The sequence below is a fragment of the Topomyia yanbarensis genome, chromosome 2 (assembly GCF_030247195.1).
Source record: "Topomyia yanbarensis strain Yona2022 chromosome 2, ASM3024719v1, whole genome shotgun sequence".
Taxonomy (NCBI): Eukaryota; Metazoa; Arthropoda; class Insecta; order Diptera; family Culicidae; genus Topomyia; species Topomyia yanbarensis.
Genome location: NC_080671.1, coordinates 331,339,428 through 331,362,119, shown reverse-complemented (window position 1 = coordinate 331,362,119; position 22,692 = coordinate 331,339,428). Strand labels below are relative to the sequence as shown.

Here is a 22,692-nt window from a genome sequence, read left to right as displayed (position 1 = left end):
GTGGCTCCTTGCGCTCAGTCTGTTTCTCTTTATTATCTCTCAAATCGGTTTTTAATCCGTTGCCTGAGTCGAGTTTAGAATTGCGGAAAACTCTCGTTCCGTTAGAATTTTTCTCTTGCTTTCCCTTTTCTTTCGCCCCTGTTATCTCATGCAGTTGTTGATTTCGTTGTCTGGGATTACTCTCAGTTGGTTTTTGGAACAAGTACCAATTGTTTTCATCCACAGTACGTCCGAATCGTTTGAGCTGTGACAAACTTCTAATGTTCGCCCCGGTCATGGCATTTTTGTATTCGTGGCGCATATTCCGCCAGATAATATCAAATTTCCTACGTTCAGACATAGATTTAGTCATGGAGTGGAAAAGTTTTTGAATTTCGTGCAAGTAATCGATGAATCTTTCCCCTCTGCCTTGGCGACGTTGTGTCGCTTGGATTTCAAGTTGAAAGTCCAAGTCAGGGGGTAAAAATTCTCTTTTCAGCTCGCGTTTCAGTTGAGACCAATTTCTGAACTCTCGATTTTCGTAGCTGTCCAGATACCAATCTTTCGCACGGCCTACAAACAAGTGAATTGCAGAACGGAAAAGTTCCTTTTCACTAACATCTTCTGCACGAGATCACATCCTGACCTCTTTCAAAAATTCTGAAAGTTTCCGACCGTCATCCTTACCATCGTACTTCAATTTCCATTCAGAAATTGGAACACGCTTGATGGATTTTGTTCGGAATTTTTTTAACGTTTTGTGCCTATATCGATTTCGATCCTGAGAGCTACTTTTCTCTCCGACGATGTGGACATAGTATTTAAAGATTCTGTCGCCTCAGAACTTTGCGATTCTGAGTGTAACTTTTGAACAACTTTCTCCTGTCTTTTCCTCCGATATGATCGAGATCGATCGGGCTTTGATGATTTCTTTTTCCTACGTTGTCGCTCTTTTTTCTTGTAACTCTTCGAGCTTTCTGAGAGTGAGCTTTCAGAGAAAGGATTTTCACTCTCACTTAAACTTGATTGTGAGATTCTCGTGTCTCGTCCGGGTAACGGATACTTCCCTACCAAGAGTTTTTCCAATAAGTTCCTTGTGTCAAGCTTTTCTGTTTTAGCTGGTTCGTTCTCAGAAGGCTGACCCACTTGAGAACCAACTGTTAGACTCTGATTCAAGTTGGATAACAATTTTTCTAATTTTTTCTTGTTGAAAATGCGCTTTTCAACTTCTCGAATTGCCTGCTTTTGTTTTTCTATCTCCTTCTGACGTCTATGTTTATCTTGTTCGGATGTCTTTAAGACGAACTCCTTGAAAGATTTGATAAGGTCCGGAGTATCCATTGCCCCATGTTCAAATTCCCCAATTTTTTCCAAAATTTCCTCAGTACGCTTCACTGTGGCTTCTAATTCTTTTACTTTCTCTTCAATTAATGTTGTTTTTCTAACCGTTCCTAAACTTTCTTCTGTCTCCAACGCTGTAGCTCCTACCGTCTGATTCAAATCATTAATGGAACCGTTGCAATATCACCATCTCTTTCTTGTTTCAGGCGATCCCGAAGCTTGCGTCGCTTGATACTATCGTGTTCTTGGGGGTCGTAATAGATGTTACGCACCAAAAGCTCATGCTCGACTTCATCGAGACTCAGATGAACAACGTCCATCCTTCGGTACAGCCTATCTAGATCCATCTCGTCAAAACTCGATTATATTCTACTAAATAAAGAAAAACTGTATCTCTGTTTCACTTTACCGTCGCCCTTCTATATGCTATAAAATCACTGAGAGAAACTTTATCGCAAAGCTCGAATGATCGAATCAAGACCCGTTTAATAGTTAAATTCTAATTAATAGTTTCACGCTTTCGTGCCTAAATTACAATCTTGTGGAATTCGTTTGCTTACCCCTTTTTCAAGAACGTACGCGCACTAGTAAGACACCTTCGGTAGTTTTCGTTCACACGGATAATGTAGATGATAATGCGGCTGAACGTATCATTTAATCTGATTGCAATTAATGAAATGATCTCTCCTATTCTCCGGGTCTAAAAAAATAATGCCAATTATTTTTTTTTTGAGTCCTGATTAGCTTTTGAACTTAGTTTGTTGGGCGCCAATTGTTAGGGTGGCAGTCGGAAGGACCGCGTGGGTTTTCTCTAAGCCCTCGACCTACTGGTCAAGCCACGGCAGGTCACGTGAGGGTGGGTCATACAACGACCTCTTAACTGCCCTAGCTCGAGCTGGAGACTCTATATCTCAAGGTCGGCTTTATTCAACGGAATTAGCTAATCAGGGACTCACGGATATATGTTGTGTGTAAGCAAAGATCTGATTACAATATCCTAATTTTATTAAATACATTTCTTTACTACCTGTGTGTGTGTCAGTAAATTTTAATGTGCTGGAGGCCGGCCGGCGTCTGCTCTCTGATAGCCTTCCGGTTCGGCGACTATCACGGTTTCGGTACCGTTTCGTGGGACGATATTTGATGGCCACTTCGACTGATGAGTTGGTTCTGGGAGACGACGATTAGTGGGTGAGCGATAGTTGTACTGTTTACCTTCTTGCTATGCTGGGCGTCGGGTACGGTTCTGAAGGTTCGACAACCGTTCGCTTCAAGCACGTGTACCGTTGGGGCGTTCGTTAAGGCCACCTTCGTGCCTCGCAGTCCGAGCCGGACTTGGTGATTTCGACGGATTAGCGGTTTGTCTAGGGAACAATTTACGGGTCCTAATGGGACACATAAGCGGATGAACGAACAGTTTAGATTTATGGCTTTACAATTTTAATCGCCATGATAAGGTAAAGTTGCTGGATTATTTAAGCATACCTGATTCGCTATTGCAATTAATTAAATGCAATTATCACAATTTCCTGGCTATTGGTAGTTATAACAACCTGTGCTATAAAACTGTACAATAATTACTTGGATACAATTAAAGTTCACTTGTATCTTTCCGATTAACTTTACGTCGACTGCTTCTTATAAGATTCGGTTAGAAAAAGACCATCTTGGGCCTAAACCGGTAGTACTCGGCCTCCGTTACTCATTTTCCGCCTGTCCCTATCATTTTTCTTATCATCCACTGAACTGTCTCAGGCGTTACTTTTTATCGAGCAGTTTCTATTGTAGTGTAGTGTGTACTATACCTTACTTAGTACCTAAGCTGTGTTGCGTGTTCAAATTGGCCGTTATATTTCTTATAATTCGTTGGAGATAATTATCGATAGTTTTAATTTAGTAATACTTAAAATAAATTTTACTCTAATATATAGTTTTATTTTAGGGATTTTTAGTTTACAAAAGCTGTATTTATTATTTTAATTAAATGTTACGAACGGTAACAAACTTTAAGAGGTCACAGTTACTTCTATAAAACGTAAAGTTATTTCGCACAACTATTAATAGTATTCAAACAATAAATTATTGCAAGTTTTTTGTGCATGTCACTTGGAAGAAAGCAGAATGATGCATTCTTAAAGAACATACCTTCAACGTGAGAATCCTAGGCTAATTAACTGGCGAACACAGAATTAAAATAAAAAATAACAGTTTTTTTCTGATACAAACTTGCGTTGGATTTAGCGTTTCCGACAGCTTCACTGTAACAACTCAGTAGTTCACGGCGTCATTTGTGATGAACTGACATCATTATATCGTGCAATTGGAATGTAAATGATGTATCTGGATATGTGGATTTTTAGCAAAATGATGTTGAAAAAGTCATTAAAATTTTCACAGTAACGACTAGCAACGTAGGAGTACACGGCCTCGGGTCGTCGAGGCACCGATGAACCGGAAGTTACGCTCCAACTGGAATCGCCGGACCGACCATGGCACTTGACAAGTCAGTCTGAGGAAGAGAGATAAAATAGAGCCCCGGGCGCGACCGGAGTAGGCTAGATGCACCGCCGGGGACTAGACTGAGCGCCGCATCGTCGACGGTAGGTCGTCGGGGCACCTGAGAACCTCGGTACCTAACCGACCAGCATCGGAATAACGGTTTCGAGAGAAATTTCAACGTCGGAAAATTTCTCCGTCGGAGTATGGTAGGCCCACCGCTGACGGCTAGTTCGAGTACATCGAGAAGTAGCACCGGCAAATGGTCGTCGGGGCGCTTGTGAACTGGAAGTCACCCTCCACCCAGAATCGCAGGACCGACCTCTGCCCGGGTAACATCATTTTCATAAGATCTCCCACTGCCGGGGAACTCTTCGTCGGAGTAGGAAAGATCCACCGTCGGGGACTATTCCGAGTAGTCCGAGCTAATCGCCGACTTGAATCGTCGGGGCACCAGTGAACCGGACGCAATCCTCCATTCGGAATCGCTAGGCTGACCTCAGCATTCTGCCGGACTGCATCGAAACAAGAATAACGCGTCTGTCAACTGTAAAGCAAAACACAGGGAGATGCTTGAAACGGGAGGACCGGATATAAACCCAGATAATGTGGTCTGCAGAATAACAAGCGACATAAACACGTGGAACGCGGTCAACAACACAACGGAGAGCAACGGTTTTGGGAGAGCAATCACCGCTGGAAAACTTATCCGCCGGAGTAGGCCAGATCCACTGCCGGGAACTAGTCGAGTAGAGTGCGACACCACGCTCCATCCGGAATCGCCGGACCAACCACAGCACTCTACCGGTTGGCCCGAGAGATACAGCGAAAACAAAGAAGAATCAGTATCGGGAAAACCTCTTTATCTGAGGAACTCTCCATCGGCATAAGCTAGATTCACTGCCGGGAGACTAGACTGAGTAGATCGTGAGGATAGTCGCGGGTCGATGGAGTACCAGCGAATCGGATGCCTTGCTCCACGGGAATCGCCAGACCACCACGGCACCTGGCTCGGTTTAGGGAGAACTTCTATCACCGAATTCTTCGTCGGAGTAGGCTAGCAACGTAAATTCGGGAGCTGAATTGAGTAGTTCGCGAATAGGTCGAGTGCTGAATGGCCCGGTGCTAAATGGCACGACAAGGGAGGCAAGGGTTCTTGTGGTGCTAAATGGCGTAAGGGAGCCGAACGTCTTAGTAAATTAGACAGTCCGGACTTTGCCAACCGGATTATTTTCGTAGGGCAAGATTACTAATTCTGAACCCACAACCAGCTTTCGTACTGTACGCGAAATGGAGTGCATCTTTTCCCATTTTGTGGATACCTACCGTTCTAATTTCTATAACCCGCTTTGAGGTTAGATTTCATGCTGGGCAATTCTAACCTGTAGAGCGACTCTCGCCGCGGGTGTCGCAACTCGTTCATAACTTCATTAGGAGCGGTTCGACGGACGCTTCCATTCCAGGCTTACAACAGAGAACTCTGGTTTTGAGCTTGAGCTTGAGCTTGTGCGACCACCCCTGGCTGCTACTCCGTTATCGATCTGGACTAGCTGAAGTTGCACAGAGAATAAGTAGATAATTATGCTTGGGGGTAGCGAAACATCTTTCAATTGTGCAACTCCTTGTAATCCTAAAGTATTGATCAATACCGGCGCCGGCCAGGTCCGAACGTAGATCGCGGAAGGAATGGTTAGTCCGATACTTGCTTTTGCTAGAGGCCGTATATACTACTGCGCACTCCACAAGTATCACAGGAGGAGGATATTTTTGTTAGTAAGAGTATAGAAGTTGGATCACTTCTTCTTTACCGACGCCAGAGAGGTGACTTCACTATCTGGACTAGATATCGATCCACCAATTTCATAGACCGGGGACCAACGGCTTTACTTCCCTTCCGAAGGAAGATGTGACCACAGATTTTTTCACCTCAGAAAAATCTCAACGACTTCGGCTAGAATTGAACCCAGGCAAATTGGAATGAGTGGCGGTCACGCTTACCACTCAACCACCGGCGCCGTCATTACACCAGAGAACTCTGGTTTTGGAAGAAAATTTACCGACGAATAAATATAGTAAGACAGTGATGATAGTACAACGAGCTAACAATACATATCTATAAAAATACATTCATTGTCCTAATTATTCAAGCTGAGTTAAATGGCTTGCTATACTCGACACTCCGGCCCTTCGGAAAAAAGTCTTCAATATTTGAACGGTTTCTATACTTATTATAATGTATAATGTAAGGAGTAATTGATTTGTCTTATTTTATTACCATGTACATATCACAACAAAGTCAATATAATTCACAACCTTTTTCTAAGTCGTAATGGAATACCGCCCTCCGGTCGTAAAATCAACTCTGCGATAAAAGTTTGGGGTCGGTCGTGCTCCGGTGGTAATAACTCGTAATACCTTAACGTTTTACTAATCATGCTTTTGATCTCTGCAACGGCAAACTTTTGTCCAATACAATTCCTTGGGCCAGCACTGAACGGCACATAACGGTAGGGGTTGGCCTTTTCAGCCGTCGTTTCTTCTGAGAATCGCTCCGGACGAAACTCTAGCGGATTGTCGAAGTATTCAGGATCGCGACCCATGAAGAATGGCAGAATTAGGATATCTGCTCCTGCTGGAAACACGACACCATCTGCAATATTAAAGATATAACAATCCATTGTGCGTTCAAACACATATAACAAACAAACCTATTTCGTGATTTTCCAACATCTTCCGACCGTACATTGGCACGGACGGATACAGCCGAAGAGTTTCTTTGATCACCAAATCAAGATATTTGAGATCATTCAACATCGAGAGTGTAGCGGGTTTACTAAGATCATCGCCAAATACAGCGCAAACTTCTTCGTACACTTTCTGTTGGATATCGGGATGTTTTGCTAGGATGTCCATCAGAAAACTGATGGCTGAAGTAGTGGTATCGTGACCTTCAAACATGAAAGTATCTACCTCCTCGCGAATCTCCAAATCAGAAAGTGGTTGACCATTAGCCGTGGTCTGTAACAACATATCCAGAAAAGCGATCTTCCGACGAATACCGATGGAATTTTCATTATCGTCTGTTTGATTTGATTTGGATAGTTCCTGACGGCGGATACGAATTACACTATCTGTATAGTCATGAAGGATCTTCAAAGCATGATCCTGCATTCTACGATATTTGGTGAAATCGAAGGTGAAGTCGAAGCGAGCCAAGATATTATACGACCGTTGGAGAGCGACTGTTGACATACTGCAATGAACCATTGAATTATTAGAACTTTGTGCCTCGAATATCCGAGATAAATAGGTTCTTACTCCTTCACAGCCCTCACGTACTTCGATTCGGAATTGACTTGAGCGTTTACTGTCGTCCCCATGGCCGACTCTGTAACAAGAGAGTGAATCAATAACTTATTCCAGCCTCTAACAGTATTGCTGAACTCACCACAAATCACATCCAACGCGCATAAAGTCACTTTCGGAAAAATGTCAAACGTTTCTCCGCTAGCAGCCTTCCATGCTAGTTGTTCAATGAAAATTGTACTCTGTTGGTCGAAGATTTCTGCAAATTGCTCCAAGATTTTGAAGTGGAAGGTTGGAGTAATGATCTTTCGCCGGGAGTGCCATTTTCTGCCAGTGCTGGTAAGCAGGCCATCACCTAGCCATGGACGGAGGAAGTCGTATTGGAGTGATTTATCCAGAAATTTTTGGCTGCTTAGTATGGCCTGGGGGGAGATGGTATTTGGAATCGTTTTACTAATTATCTAATTGGAATGTTTGATATTGTAAAGCATACCTCTACTTTTTGGGCATCCGTTAGTACAATAATCAAGTCTAGTCCAATCCACAACCGAAAACATCTCCCACATTCAGCAATCATTTTCTGCAACTCGAGTAGGAATCCTATAATCAGAGTATATCAACATAGATAAGATAACATTGCACTCTCTTACGTAAGCCAAATGGGATCAACAAACCTGCAGGTGTTTTGCCACTGAGCCGATCTGCATTCCCAATCAAGGGATAGCCCTTCGGACCTTCCATTTTCCCAGCATAGTACAGTGCGTTGGCGAATCTCTGGTAGATGAACACTGCCAAACCCGCGAAGAGCGCAATCAGCGCTAGTAGGATAAGCATTTTCACCGTTCACCACTTATCAATGCGCGCGAAGAGACGTTGGCGTCCAAACTCAATGAATGATGGATACACTTTCACTGTCGTTGCTTAAGAAATACTAATCTACCAAGCTAAAAGTACTGAGACTTTAAACAAATGATATAGCTTCATGAACTCTTCTTTATCAGTAAAACAATAATCCTTTGCACTTTTAGGCGCGTGTTTGGAATTTTACGACTAGCACCGAAATGAACAACATGCTCAATACCCATTCGAACGCGATTTGAAACGTTCTCTATCTCGCTAGCTGTGTAAATATGTATGGATCTTCAAAACATATAGCCAAATCAGCATTATTTTACAATATTCTTCCAGAAGAGTGATTAATATCGGTATCAATTTGACGGTTCATCTTTGCGGATCCAAAGGTCACTTTCAGCGTTTACCACCAAACAGCGTCACGGGGTGCATTAGTTTATCTTGTGGTGAATTTTTTATACTTTGCGAGCGCCAAAACCTCATATGAAATTGAATTACGCAGTTTACTACGCTGACTTGCAGATTGGATTCCCTCGTGATGGCGCAAATCTAACAAGAACGATGGAATCCGTGCTACGTACACGCGACAAAACTTTACAAGTTGATCACAGCTCCGACAGACATTTGGGATGACTCACTTTCATGTTTATTTGTTTTTTTTGTGAACTGTTTACAGATAAAACAGTAAACAAGTTTTTTGTGGGAGCCTAGCAGTGGTGAAGTTTACGATGTTTCTATCGTGGTGGAATGGTTCTATCCCATTCTGGTTCTATCGCCCAGGCTATACCAAAACACGACACAAAGCACAGTGGCGAGCAAGAGAACAAAGCTTGGTTAAAGTCAAATAAGATCGTAACGGTTCAAACAATAAATTAAACGAATTTGGCAAGCTGAATTAATGTTTTGTTACAAAAAGCTTATAAAAATACTTTACTATTCGAATAATTTAGTTTGAAATAGTGGTTCAAATAAAATGTTGTCGGCTAATTTTAGGAAGTTTTATTCATTTCTGACATATAGGGTTATGAAATATTACCTTTTCAAATTATCAAGTTTGTAATAAAAAATCGTTGAAATCATTTTTGACATATAAAATTGAGAAAGGTGTGGTAGTTCTAATATATAAGACTTATTTTGTAAATAATCTTGAGGAAAATTGATAATTGAAAGAGATGGGTTGGTAATTATAGAGACACCGGAGTGAAGTAGAATATACTTTAGCCTGTTTTCTTAACAGTTATGTGTCCAACAACAAAAAAACACCTTTAACGGGCCAACGAGGGTACCCAGGTACCCACAAATTGAAATACTCATAACTATGGCTTCCTTTAACCGATTTGGACACTTTTAGATGTTTTGGATTCAGGAACTCGTCCACTATTTGATCCTGTGAAATAGAACCGGATGAATGGATCTGGTTTTCGGCAATTCGGATTTTCCGGAGTAATGTTCCAGTACTAGGGTATGATTTGTAAATTTTAATAATGTCCTAGCAATATGAGGATCAAAACTCTTCAAATTGTCTCGGAAGTCTGTTTTTTATTGTTACGGGATCCTACGGCAATTTGAAAAATGGAATTGGAATGGAATGGCCACTCACGGCCCCACGGGAACCTGCTCCGGAATGTCCGTTCCGGGGTCAAATCACCAAATAGTTCAAAAACCACGAAATACAGCCTACTGATGCAATTCCAAGAATTTTGATACCCATATTGCTAGTATTCCATTGAAGTTCGCAAATAGTACTCCAGCACTGGAACCTGCTTCCGGAAACCCGGATTCCCGGGAATCGAATAAAGTAAGCCGATTTATTTTTACCAAGCCCAAAAGTTGATGAGTTCCTGAATCCAAAACACCCAAAAGTATCGAAATCGGTTGGATATTACCTTAGTTATTGGCATTTAAGTTTTGAGGGTACCCGGGTACCCACGTCGGCCTGTTACGTAGTAAAAAAAATCAGGAGCCCCTCCTCACTCCCCCGTTACTATATCAACAATATTATTAACCCAAAAGCTTAACTTAGTGAAGTTCTAAGATGTCACAAAGTTTCAATTTCCAGCTATGGATAAAGCATGGGAATTTTATTAATTGAAACCTAAAAAGGTACCCGGGTACCGCGTCGGACACATAACGGTTAATTCATGTTATTTATTTGATAGGGCACGATACCATTACAACCAATTTTTCCATTTTGCATTTTAAATTTCTTAAAACCAAAAGATTACAGCATGATTTTTTTTTATAAAACTGCATTTAAAAAGTGAGAAGCAATTTCTAGACTATCTTAAGAATATCCTCTTATATAATTGTGGCAAAAAGTACTTAATGTCAAAAATGGCGTCCAAAATGGCGGAACAAGATTTTTCGAATCTGCGGGCATTCTCGTTTTTGAACCATTCAACCAGCTCGGGCACAACTTGACAGCTCCCATATATTGAACTCATAAGCAAATTTTGTGATGATTTGGCGATGTCATGGCGGCTCGAATGGAGCAAAATTTGAAAAAGGCGCATCCCATTTATTATTTTCCATATCTGTAAAAAATAAACAATTTAAGCATTTCTATCATCAAATTTATTTCGCTGTTCAAATTAAATGATGTCCTCAACCCTCCATACTTAAACAGAAACATAGATTCCATTTTGAAATTAAAAAATCCAAAATAAAATAAATTAGATTTTCGGAAATACATGAAGAAGACTTTCAAAATCAAGCCACTTCCACTTATATTGGAATTTCCGAAAATCTTCCGAATCGAAAAACATCTCTCCAGGCATGCAATTCTGCGGTAGATGCCGTTTCGTTAAGCTTCTATCAGACTGGAGTAAAATGCCAGAATAATTCTGAAGGGATTCGTACCAAAACCATCGCAATATCTTTATTGCAAAAGTCAGACAAAACTCTGGCAGGAGTCGAACAAAATTGTAGATTCCTGGAAGCATTCTTGCTGAAACTGAGTACTACCGGTTTGCTACCAGAATTTTGATAAAAGCACACAAGTTCTATTCAAAACCAATCTTGCTAAATAGGTAGAAAATCCTACAAATATTGTTTATTTTCCGAATCAAAATACTAGAATTCTAGACGTTCTTAATGAGCTTGAAACAAGATGTCATAGGTTCACGAATTATTAAGCTTGGTGATTTACTTTCATTGGCCAATTGTTTTTCATTTATATTTCTCGAGAAAAAAGCACCGATTGATTTACCGACTACAAACTTCACACAACAAGAAAACCAAAACATTTTTAGGAAGGAAGAGTGCCGGTTGCTAAAAACAACGACTTCCAGCAAAATTTATAATAGGATTTATGTAACTTTGCTGGCGGTTTCCAGTTAGGGATAAATTTATTCTCTAATAATAGTTTTCTTTATCCACGTTCCACGCTTTTTCTAAATGTTGTTCTACCCGCATTGACGGTGTTCATAACACACGTAACGAAACACACTTTTCTATTCTATCCCAGTCAAAAAGGGCAAGTTGTTGGCTAACGGAGAGCTATTTGCCAACTCGGATACGCTAATTGCCCTTCAACTTTCCAGCAAATTTCTGGCAATTAGGGGGCTATTTCAAATGCAACATTTGGGCGATTTGCCGCCGTCATTTTTTTGCCGCCCAACCCACCCTTAAATCGCCCCCAAATCGCCCACGGAACGCGCCATTTAATCTCCCTTAATTGCCTAATATGAAAATTAAAAATAATACTTATTTTCGGATTCATTATCTACTCACATATACTTACCAGTATACTAGGTAATCACCACCAACTTATAGGAAGAATCAATGGTTAAATTGGTATTGCACACCAAAACTTATCGCAATCTGACGTTCATTAAGACTTTATGTCAGAGATCTTGTTCTACTATACTTACACACGATTCCACAATTTTCTACATTCGTTGGCTAAATGAAGTGCACTAGACAAACAAAATACAAGTGAGAACACACCAATTGTTCAAAAAACAATTTTAACCTTAAGCCAAACATGAACCGCCATGTTTGAAAAACGCAAAAAACAACCACCCTGTCAAAAAAAAAATGCGGACGAACATGGTCAGGCGATTTAAAAAGTTTGACGTTTGACTCAACTCGCCTGTGCTAATTGCCCCTAGGAACAAATGCAATTTGCGAATGCGATTTAAAGGCAATTTCAATACTTAGACAAATTTTCTGGCGGCTTTGTGAAAAAAGTCAAATCCGCGATTTTTTCACTTTTTATTTTGTTCAAACTAATTTATGCATCATTGATTCAATAAATTTCTTAGTTTCACTTACACAGCTGTTTTCGTAATTAAAAATCGAAGAAATCGGTGTATTATACATTTCTTTTGTTTGCATTTTTACCTACGAAAATTGTGATCAAACGCGTGGGGTACATTTGTACCCCAGTGCAACGTTCTAGGGTGGAAAACGCAAGTGCAACGTTCTAAGGTTAATGAACATTTTGCAGAATAGTGCACATGTCTAAGTCATTTTACTTCTTCAAAAAATTATCAAGCATTAGGTACCTTTTTACAATTATATAAGATGAGCCCCTTAACTAGGAATAAGGTTCAATGTACATGGGGGATTAATTACTAAGACGAAAGAAGGGGAGGGGGGGTGGTTAACTAAATATAATACTACTACACTGGAACCTCCATTTACGAACCAAACCGGAGGTTCATAAATTGAATTAGTTCCTAAAAAAGTGGGTTTTTTTTCGAAAAAAATAGTTTGCTTCACAATATAGCACCCTTACAATATAGCGACTTTTAGAACGGGCTTGACGAGGAAATGACAAAAATCGCTGAGTGACGTCATTTTGAAGGCCAAGAACAGCTTGCGGTTGAGCAAAATTTTCTGTGCTAGTCAACCCCATGCTGAAAACACCAATATTGTTGAGTTGAGAGAATTTATCTAAACCGGAAGTCGTCATTTTGGATTACAAAATGGCTTCAGACGTCGATTTCCATCATGCACTTTCCGAAAACATCCATATTGTTGAGGTTAAAGAGAATTTACCTGAATCGGAATCCGCCATCTTGGATTTCAAAATAACTGCATAAATCGATTTTCGTCATGTGCTAGTCAACCCCGTGCCGAAAATATCTATACTGTTGAGATTATCTAAACCAGAAGTCGCCATCTTGGATTACAAAATGGCTCAAGACATCGATTTCCGCCATGCACACGTCAACCCCATTCCGAAAATACCCGTATTGTTGAGGTTATAGAAAATTTATCTATCATACCTGCTTGAACCTTCGTTCGAACTGGTCACAAATCTTGATAGTTCCTGGTTTACTTACAGTTTTTCAACAGGAGCTTATTGGTTCACGAAACGGATATCGGTACCGAGAGAAATTTCGCCACATTCTGTAGTCTTGACTGACGGCGAACATGGATTGGAGAGTGTGTGATAAATATCCCCAGACTATTCGCTATCGCATCGGCCAATGGAACCCTGCTGCAACACGCAGACGCTAAAGTGGAAGACGAAATTCTTTAACAAAAACCTCTTTGTTGAGTCACTTCGGCGTACAGCAGAATAAAGTACGTCGATGCGGCTGATCCAACAAGAAGTATTGTGACAGCTTGTGACGTTACAATGCAACGAAAACTGAAGCCATATAGTAGACGGCGTGCAGCTTACTGGTTAAATGAGTAGCTCAGTAAACTACACGCTGGTTGTCTTAGAGCCAGAAGGCGGGCTCAGAGCGCAAGATTTGAGAGTGAGAGAGGAGCGCAAGCGACATTTCGAGAAGGTAGGGACTCTTTAAAACTGGAGATCAAGCTTAGCAAGCCAATTGCCATAAGTAGGTATGCTGAGAAATAGACGCCAACCCCTGGGGACGCATACTGAGTCGTCATGACGAAGATGATGGCCCGTCGACACCAGCTGAAATATGCCCGGGTAAGCTAAAGATAATCGCTGAGGATCTCTTTCCGAAGCACGATTCAACTACCTGGTCACCGACACTGTACGGCGTAGAAGAATGAGCTAACACAGCCGAGTGGCAAGCGACTAACGACGAGCTCAAAGAAGCGTCGATGTGGCTAAAATCAAAGAAAACCTCGGTTCGGATATAATACCAACCGTGGCGCTGAAAGCTGCGATCCTGACATATCCGGACATGTTCAGGATGCTACTGCTGAAGTCTTTAGATGATGGCAATTTCCCCGAAATGAGGAAGGTACAGATGCTGATGTTGCTGCCAATGTCAGGGAAGTCACCGGGCGATCCAGCCTTGTTTAGACCAATGCCGCAGCGCTGCACAGAAGAATGAGCCAGATCCTGAAGAGCTACTTCCAGAGTAGAGTACTGCTGTACCAGACGAACAAAGGGCAGAAGTCAATGCGAATCGCAGCGGGCGTTCCTCATAGCTCCATTCTCTGTCCAACTCTTTGTAGCGGGATGTACGATAGGGTCTTAATACTGCGGCTGCCCGGGTAAGTGAAAATCGTGGGTTTCGTGGACGACGTGTCACTAACGGTGATGAGAGACACACTTGAAGGGATGGAGGTGTCGGTGACGGAGACAATAGATGCGATCGAGAGCTGGATGAACAGAGTCAAGCTGTAAATAGCTCACCCCAAGCCGGATGTGTTGTTGGTTAGCAACTGCAAAGCGGTTCAGCGGATACAGATCACCGTCGAAGGGCATGCGACAACATCGAAGCGTGCACTAAAGCAATCTGGAGTGATAATCGACGACTGGTTGAGCTTTAACAACCACGTTGATTACACCTGCGAAATGTCGGTCTATTATCTAGTGTTTCGTTATCGATACTGAAGCTCTTACCTGGGTGCGGCACTGAAAACCAAGTGGAACCGCAAAAAGCTGAACAGAACGTTCCGGCTGGTGGTCGTACGAGTTACGATTGCGTATTGAAGGCAGTATACGTTATCGCTGAGATAATCCCCATCTGCATCGCCCTGGCGGAGGATATCAAGTGTTACAATCAATGAAATGTCAGAAACGTGAGGAAGATGATGAGAATCGACTCGATGGTGACGTGGCAGCGGAATGGGATAATACGGAGAAAGGTAATTGGACTTACCGGCTCATCCCAAACCTGTCAACGTGGGTCAATAAAGAGCACCTTCCACCTGAAACAGCTCCTACCGAGCCACGGCTGCCTTAGGAAGTTTCTTCATAGGCTCGGGTACGCAACGTCACCACTGTGCCCGAAGTGTGAGAACGTCGAGGAGACACCGGAGCATGTAGTCTTTGAATGTCTGAGGTTTCATAAAACGGGAGGACCGGTCATCAACCCGGATAATGTAGCCTACATAATGACAAGCGACGTAAAGACGTGGAACGCAATAAACAGAGTTATGATGTAGATCATGACCATCTTACAGCGAAAACGGCGTAATGAACACCGAGCAACGATTTCTGGAGAGCAATTACCGCCAGGGAACTGTCAGCAGGAATAAGCTAGATTCACAGCCGAGAACTAGTCAAGTAGACTGCAACAGAGCACCGATATGAGTCGTCGAAACGCCAGCAAACCGGACGTCACGCTCCATCCGGAATCGCCAGACCGACCCCGGCACCCCACCGGTTGTTCCGATAGAAAAATAGCGAAAACCCAAGAAGAACCGATATTGTGAGAACTTTTTTCGCCAGAGAACTCTCCGTCAGCGTAAGCTGACCGGATCCCCCCCCCGGAAATTTCCAACATGTTCAAAAATTTTAACTTAATTTCAATTTGAAAGTAGTACTGATTTTTATTAAATGATGTTATTACGTATTCCGTTTTGTGCAATGTTCATTTCAAAATTGATTTTTTAACTGCCTCCTGTCCATCGAATTTGGATTCTTATCAAAAACAAACAGTTGTCGAGAGTTGCCATTTGAGCCAATATATTCTGATTCCTGATTCCCTGTCAGAATCGCTTACTACAATTGCAGACGAGAAGGAAAATGCATCGATTAAAACAATGCTTAAGGCCAATTGCAGCGGGTAGTGATTCTGGTTGTGATATTGAGTACGGTTCAGATGTGCGGACGTAGAAACTTTTCGACCGTGTGGGATTCAGCGTTTATTAGTGCGCGCTTGAGATAACGTTAAACAGATAAGTGAGCGTAGTTGTGTGAGGATGATCGCGATTGCATATTCGCCTTTGTATGTCATCGTGAAGGGTTCGGGCATTTGTAAGTTAACGTATTGAATCTCGTGGACGTATGTCTCAAGAACGTTTGTATGTGCTAGCGTGTATGTAGCTTCGCCTATATGAATTCGATTTTAGAACCGCGTGTTCATTCGCATATTCGCGTGCGTTGTTGGAAGATCACGTGGACTGTGAATCTGTTACTTTATTTTCTGATGCTTAATTTTTTAGTGATCGGTTCAGGTACTAGAAGATGGTTCCCCCATATAACTAGAGTTCCTGGTAATATCGCTAGGGAACGTGTTATTTAGTGAATATGAGCGTCATTTTTTGGATTGATCCAACTTAAGGCATGAGGTTAGGCTGCTAGGACCGAGGGTAGAGACTTCCGGATGTGACCGATTCATGATCACTCGATCGGTAGGTTAATGTTTGAGACCACGTATGTAAATTTATAAGTGCTAAAACGTCACGTAATTACCGGAATGTTTGCGAGATCGCGGGCGTAAGTTGGTATGGATGATTTGCATGTTCGCATTTGTATTATCGCGAGCGTACGAGCGTTTACACGTTTGGGTTGAGAGAGATTGTTAATGTGTATAAGGGAATTGTGTTAGTGAGTCTTAGTATGAGTCTAATTTGAAATATAGTTAAAAAAGAAAAAAATAACATGCCGAATAAAGGTAAAAAAGATGCAATGTAGCGTATAATTCGATCGATATTATTTTTTGGTAAGCATGGTCGATGGAGAAGCAAACTAATAGAAGTACAATAAAAGCAGACTATTGAGGTAGAAGAAAAAAAAACATGAACATCCTTATTCTGCGTTACGACGGATCACATTTTTGAATGAATGTGGTTCGATCGAAGCAGACTCCCATTTGAATTTGTTGTCGTTATTAAGAATGCAAATCACATTCGTTCGAAAAAACAATCCGTTGTAATACAGAATAAGGCTGGTAGCCTGCGATCGAACTACTTGAACACGCCTTAATCTTTTTTAGCATTAACAACAATTGCATTATATTAGAATTTTGCCATACTATGCTGGCCGGGAATGGATAATTCACGTGCGACTGAAAATTAATCGTACCTTAATTTATTTAATCCGTTCTCTCCGAATGAATCGAATCGAATGCTCGAATAGTACACGGAAAAAAGCAATTAACGAATTCTAGGAAAGAAAAAATTCACGCGAGACGATTCACTATTCTATCATATACGCCAATTCTGCATTCATTCCCCGAACCAGCTGTCAAAAATACTCAGTGAACACATACGCAAATAGACATACGACTAGCACATAACAATTGTATACTAGTACTAAGAGTTACAATCATTACTACACTAAGACGGCATAGGCTTCTATTTTTACATTTTTAATGGTTAATCGTTGGTTTGGGCTGGTGCCAAGTATGAAAAAACACATCACTTTAAAAAGGTCCCATAAGCCCTCTCGGTTTCCTCGATGCACCACTATCGAGGCGTAATGCAGTAGCTAACTTATAGCAATTGTCTGTCAGTGGTGCTTTAGAACTGTGTTAAGCCAAAGAGGACCAAGCGCCATTTTGAGATACATGCTCTAAATACGCTATCGCATCCAACACAGCACTAGCAACACCCATGTCTATTTATTTTTGGGAACACAATTAGTAAACGAAAGCAAATAAGTATTCCTTAACTTGCTATATTAATGGTAACTTATCTAAAAATGAAAAATACTAGAAAAAAATGTTGGCGCTCAGTTCGGTTTGGCTTAACGCAGACCAACTGATGCAGGAAATATGAGGATGTTTGCAATACCGTCAAACCTATCAACAAACTAATGTAATTAATTATTTCTAGTTTACTATAGCCCAAAAAATGTTGCTTATTTTCAAGATAGCTTTTTTATTTATTCAATGTCAATCATTAATTTCTGTCATCTACTGACAAGTTCCCTTTGAATCACTCCTACATTGATAATTTGCCATGTTTTGTGGTAACCGAAATCCGCCATCTTGAATTTGAAAACAGAGTTCAGTTTTGTGGTTACCGAAAGCCGCTTTTTGATTTTTATTTCCGTGAGTGAAATGACTAGCTAGAAAAGTGACGCTAACTCTTGTTTTAGAGAAAATTCGAATATGTGTTGGGCATTTATAAACTGCCTATTGTTTTGCCATAACTAGAAGTTTTGGAAATGATTTATTACATTTCAACAAAAACAAGACTAAGCCCTGGTACGCGTCAAGAAGGCAGACTAAATAAATTCACAATACATCTACGTGTTATAACTATGTCATTATTATTTAAACTCGTCTCTTAATACGCAGCGGAATTCCACGCTCTGGTCGTAATACCAACTCTGAGATGAACGTATGGGGTTGTTCGTGCTCTGGTGGCAGCAACTCGTAATATCTCACCGTTTTGCTAACCAAACTTTTGATCTCTGCAACGGCAAACTTTTGTCCGATGCAGTTCCTTGGACCAGCACTGAACGGTACATAACGATAAGGATTGGCCTTATCAGCCGACGTCTCCTGTGCAAAACGCTCCGGACGAAACTCCAGCGGATTGTCAAAGTAGTCCGGATCACGACCCATGAAGAATGGGACAACTAATACATCTGCTCCTGCTGGAAACACAACCCCATCTGCAAAATAAAATATATTACAGGTTTGCGTTCCTTTAGAAACAAACTACAAATAAAACCTATTTCGTGATTTTCCAACATCTTTCGACCGTACATTGGCACGGACGGATACAGCCGAAGAGTTTCTTTGATCACCAAATCAAGATATTTGAGATCATTCAACATCGAAAGTGTAGCCGGCTTGCTAAGATCCTCACCAAATACCACGCAAATTTCTTCGTACACTTTCTGTTGGATGTCAGGATGCTTTGCAAGGATGTCCATCAGATAACTAATGGCTGAAGTAGTGGTATCGTGACCTTCAAACATGAAAGTATCTACCTCCTCGCGGATCTCCAAATCAGTAAGGGGTTGACCATTAGCCGTGGTCTGCAGTAGCATGTCTAGAAAAGCAACCTTCCGGCGAATACCGAGAGCATTCTCTTTATCATCATTTTGATTTGCTTTGGACAGTTCCTGGCGGCGAGTACGAATCACGCTATCCGTGTAGTCATGCAGGACCTTCAAAGCATGATCCTGCATTTTACGATATTTTGTAAATTTGAACGTGAGGTCCAAGCGTGCCAAGATATTATATGATCGTTGGAGAACTATGGCCGCCATTCTATAACGAGTCATGAAATTAGAACTTTATTTATGGTTTGAATATAAGAGCGAGATTTCTTACTCTTTGACAGCCCTCACGTATTCCGATTCGGAATTTACTTGAGCGTTTACCTTCGTTCCCATGGCGGACTCTGGAACAAGAGAGTGAATTAATAACTTTCTGTAGATTTATCCGGCATCGATTAGCTCACCACAAATTACATCTAACGCGCATAAGGTCACTTTTGGAAAGATATCAAATGTTTCTCCACTAGAAGCCTTCGATGCCAATTGTTTCACAAAAATTGTGCTCTGTTGATCGAAGATTTCTACAAACTGCTCAAGAATTTTGAAGTGAAAAGTTGGGGTGATGATCTTTCGGCGTGAGTGCCACTTCCTACCAGTGCTGGTGAGCAGGCCATCTCCTAGCCATGGACGAAGAAAGTCGTATTGAATCGATTTATCCAACATTTTTTGACTGCTTAGTAGAATCTGTGGGTAGTACAGTGATAGTCAAAAACGTGTCATCGCTTGTATTAGTTCTCCAATGCATGATTGTGGAACTTACCTCTACTTTTTGGGCATCTGTTACGAAAACAATCAAGTTTGTTCCAATCCACACGCGGAAGCATTTTCCCCATTCAGCAATCATGTTCTGTAGTTCGAGTAGGAATCCTACAATCCATGTGAATAAATCAAATCAAACACTACTTCTTCGTACAACAACCAAATGGTTTCAACATACCTTCCGGTAACTTTCCCCTGAATCGGTCAGCATTCCCAATTAAGGGATATGCCTTTGGACCTCCCATTTTCCCAGCATAATAGAGTGCATTGGCAAATCTCTGATAAATTAAAACCGCCAAACTAACTGAAACGGCTATTACCGCTAGAAGGACAAGCATTGTTGCCGTTCACCACTGGAAACTAATGAAACTAGAATTGTTTAGTACACTTTCACTGTCGCGACTTTGCCAATACTAACCCACTGAGCTAAGGAGCTGTGCCTTTTAAAGAAAATCTGGATTTCGGAATTCTCTCATTTTGCCAAAAGCAAAATCTTTTGCATGACTTTTTAAGGTTCCCCTAGACTGATACGACTTTGTCGCAGCGACAGCGAAAATTATGCGACCCGTCTTTTGTCTAGTGCTTCTATTTATAGCATTAGTTGTAAGTTCCCAACTATCGCGAAACTTTCGAGTCGGTAATTGTACAATTCCTGTGATTTTTTCCAATCGCTGTGTGCAGGATTTTTCTCGTTGTCGCCACGTGTTCGCCTAATATATCAAGATCACGCATACCGATCAACTATGGCCAAAGTTTGCGAATTTCTAAAAAAAATGATTTGCTATAAAATGCATAATTAAAATCAAAATAAATAGTTTTCGAAGTCACTACAACAAAATCGCGTCAGTATGGGGAAACCTTAAAGGCTCGTGTTTGGAATTATACAACTGGCGCTAAAATAAACGACATGCTCAATAATCTTTGTACCGAACCAGTAGTGTACAATATGTGCCATAAAAAATAAACCAATTTTATGTCAATAGGTAAATTTCCACACTGTTCCACCATGGATTGAATCATAAGCTGTGACACGCATCACTCCAATGTTACACAGTATCAGGTAAGAGCCGTAAACTCTGGTGTAGTATGCAGTTGAAACTTGTGGTTTAACAATATAATCAATGGTTTAACAATATAGTCAATCAATATCAATCAATCAATGTCGAACAAAACATGTTGGAACATAAAACAACATTGTTTAGGGATGATCCATAAATGACGTAGCATTTTTTGAGTGATTTTTAACACCCCCCTCCCCCATCGTAGCATTTCGTCACAAAATTCTATATACCCCCCTTATAATTACGTAGCTTGACGGTAACCCTCACCCCCTCGTTGTCCCCGTAAAAAATCTAAAAAAAATCAAAAACGATGTTAGTTAGATGAAACGGGTAAGATTGTCGTGACATCAGGTCAACCCCTATTCCCCTTTAAAAAAGCTACGTAGCATGACCACCTACCCCCCTGTCGTCACACATCATCACAAAATACAAAACTCCCCCCTCCCCCATATAATGCTACGTCATTTATGGATGGTCCCTTACATCAATGGTTTTGATATTACTTGAGAAACTTTTTGAATTTTTACGGCGCATATTGTAAACTCGAATGATGCTGAGTCAGCATTATGCTTCGATAATTTACCAGAAGAGTGGCTGATTCCAATACCAATTTCGCTGTCCCTCTTTTCTCTTCTTCTGTTGGGATCCCGATAGCACTGCTTTAGCATTATTAAACGTAGAAGAGTTTATCTTGGAGCATTTAGGTTTAAATAATATAAATCTCCAAAAATTCAAATGAATTATAATTGGGACAAATGATCCAGTTCAAGAGAATAGCACTACGTTTTCGCTAAAGTGTTTTAATAAGTATAACCGTCTCAAGTAAATTGGAATCTAAACTTGATGTTGCCGGCAATTAATGCTCAGGTTTTTTTTTTCAATTTGTTTATTTGATAAGGCACGTATGCGTTAGCTTAAAGGTGCCATTTTTTCTAATGCTCAGGTTGATATTGTCGCGGTCGTTTTAACGGTTGAAAGATCAAAATGGAGAACAGAAAAATTTTCCCATGATATCAAATAGAAAACTATTCTGCTAGTAGTGAGAGCAAATTGAAAACTAATTGATATGTTGAAATACCGTGCAGGCACATAATTCCGCGCATCCAAGGCAGAAGTGAAGCTAAATTCGTTATGAAAAATCAATTAAAATTGATAAAGTTATGCAATTGGTTCATCTGGCTGGAAATTTTATCATGTTTCTATGGGAAATTATAATAACAGGATAATTTAAGCAAAATTATACAAAAATTGCAAAAATAAAAGATGTGTTGTTGTACCAAATTCCACTCAACATATATTGCGCTGATTGAACTTCCGCGAACAGGGGGTTCAAATTTCGCGCAGCGCATTATTTAGCAGGAATCCAACAAATGTGGAAACTCATTTACTCTATTGGATTTTGTATGAGCGTATCATTCAAGAATACGAAAAAATACTTAAAATTGAATTTTTACTAAATTTTAGGGTAACGTTTGAATAAGGTAAATTCAGATAACCGCGGTGAAGATCATTGCCATTTAGCTACGGTCTTTTAGTTTTCGTCAAAAGTTTTTTTGATATTGAAAATGTTTTACTGCACTATTTGGGGCGGGGTGTCATTCTAAAATCTAAAATCAAACGATGCCACGTTCTTGCGTCACTATTTTGAACGCTAATAACTTTGTTATTTATGAACGGATTTCCGTCTGGTTATCACCAAACAATTCGGAATTAACTGAAATTGTGTTTTATTGCTATAGTGTTTTTGTATTTCAATAGCACACTATTGAAAAA

General features: G+C 40.7%; 2 protein-coding genes across 2 annotated transcripts; both read right to left on the bottom strand.

The window, feature by feature from the left end:
* Positions 1-6,041: 6,041 nt before the first annotated feature.
* Positions 6,042-8,241, bottom strand: LOC131683922 (cytochrome P450 4d1-like). Its single transcript, XM_058966332.1, has 6 exons — positions 7,797-8,241; positions 7,616-7,722; positions 7,265-7,544; positions 7,135-7,204; positions 6,525-7,069; positions 6,042-6,466 (listed from the first exon to the last, which is right to left on the bottom strand). Exons 1-6 carry the CDS (start codon positions 7,954-7,956, stop codon positions 6,123-6,125), a joined length of 1,506 nt encoding a protein of 501 aa, XP_058822315.1. The 5' UTR covers positions 7,957-8,241; the 3' UTR covers positions 6,042-6,122.
* Positions 8,242-17,964: 9,723 nt separating this feature from the next.
* Positions 17,965-20,518, bottom strand: LOC131683923 (cytochrome P450 4d2-like). The gene is made up of 6 exons (XM_058966333.1): positions 20,037-20,518; positions 19,860-19,966; positions 19,504-19,783; positions 19,374-19,443; positions 18,766-19,310; positions 17,965-18,706 (listed from the first exon to the last, which is right to left on the bottom strand). Exons 1-6 carry the CDS (start codon positions 20,194-20,196, stop codon positions 18,363-18,365), a joined length of 1,506 nt encoding a protein of 501 aa, XP_058822316.1. The 5' UTR covers positions 20,197-20,518; the 3' UTR covers positions 17,965-18,362.
* Between the last annotated feature and the right edge of the window lie 2,174 nt (positions 20,519-22,692).

What these genes read in the sequence shown, in the direction of transcription:
- LOC131683922 (XM_058966332.1), bottom strand. Translation starts at nt 7,956, where the DNA reads ATGCTTATCCTACTAGCGCTGATTGCGCTCTTCGCGGGTTTGGCAGTG. An exon ending in CGGATGCCCAAAAAGTAGAG is followed by an intron (nt 7,545 to 7,615) that starts GTATGCTTTACA and finishes ATCTCCCCCCAG; the next exon opens with GCCATACTAAGCAGCCAAAA. An exon ending in TACGTGAGGGCTGTGAAGGA is followed by an intron (nt 7,070 to 7,134) that starts GTAAGAACCTAT and finishes GGTTCATTGCAG; the next exon opens with TATGTCAACAGTCGCTCTCC.
- LOC131683923 (XM_058966333.1), bottom strand. Translation starts at nt 20,196, where the DNA reads ATGCTTGTCCTTCTAGCGGTAATAGCCGTTTCAGTTAGTTTGGCGGTT. An exon ending in CGCGTTAGATGTAATTTGTG is followed by an intron (nt 19,444 to 19,503) that starts GTGAGCTAATCG and finishes CTCTTGTTCCAG; the next exon opens with AGTCCGCCATGGGAACGAAG. An exon ending in TACGTGAGGGCTGTCAAAGA is followed by an intron (nt 19,311 to 19,373) that starts GTAAGAAATCTC and finishes GACTCGTTATAG; the next exon opens with AATGGCGGCCATAGTTCTCC.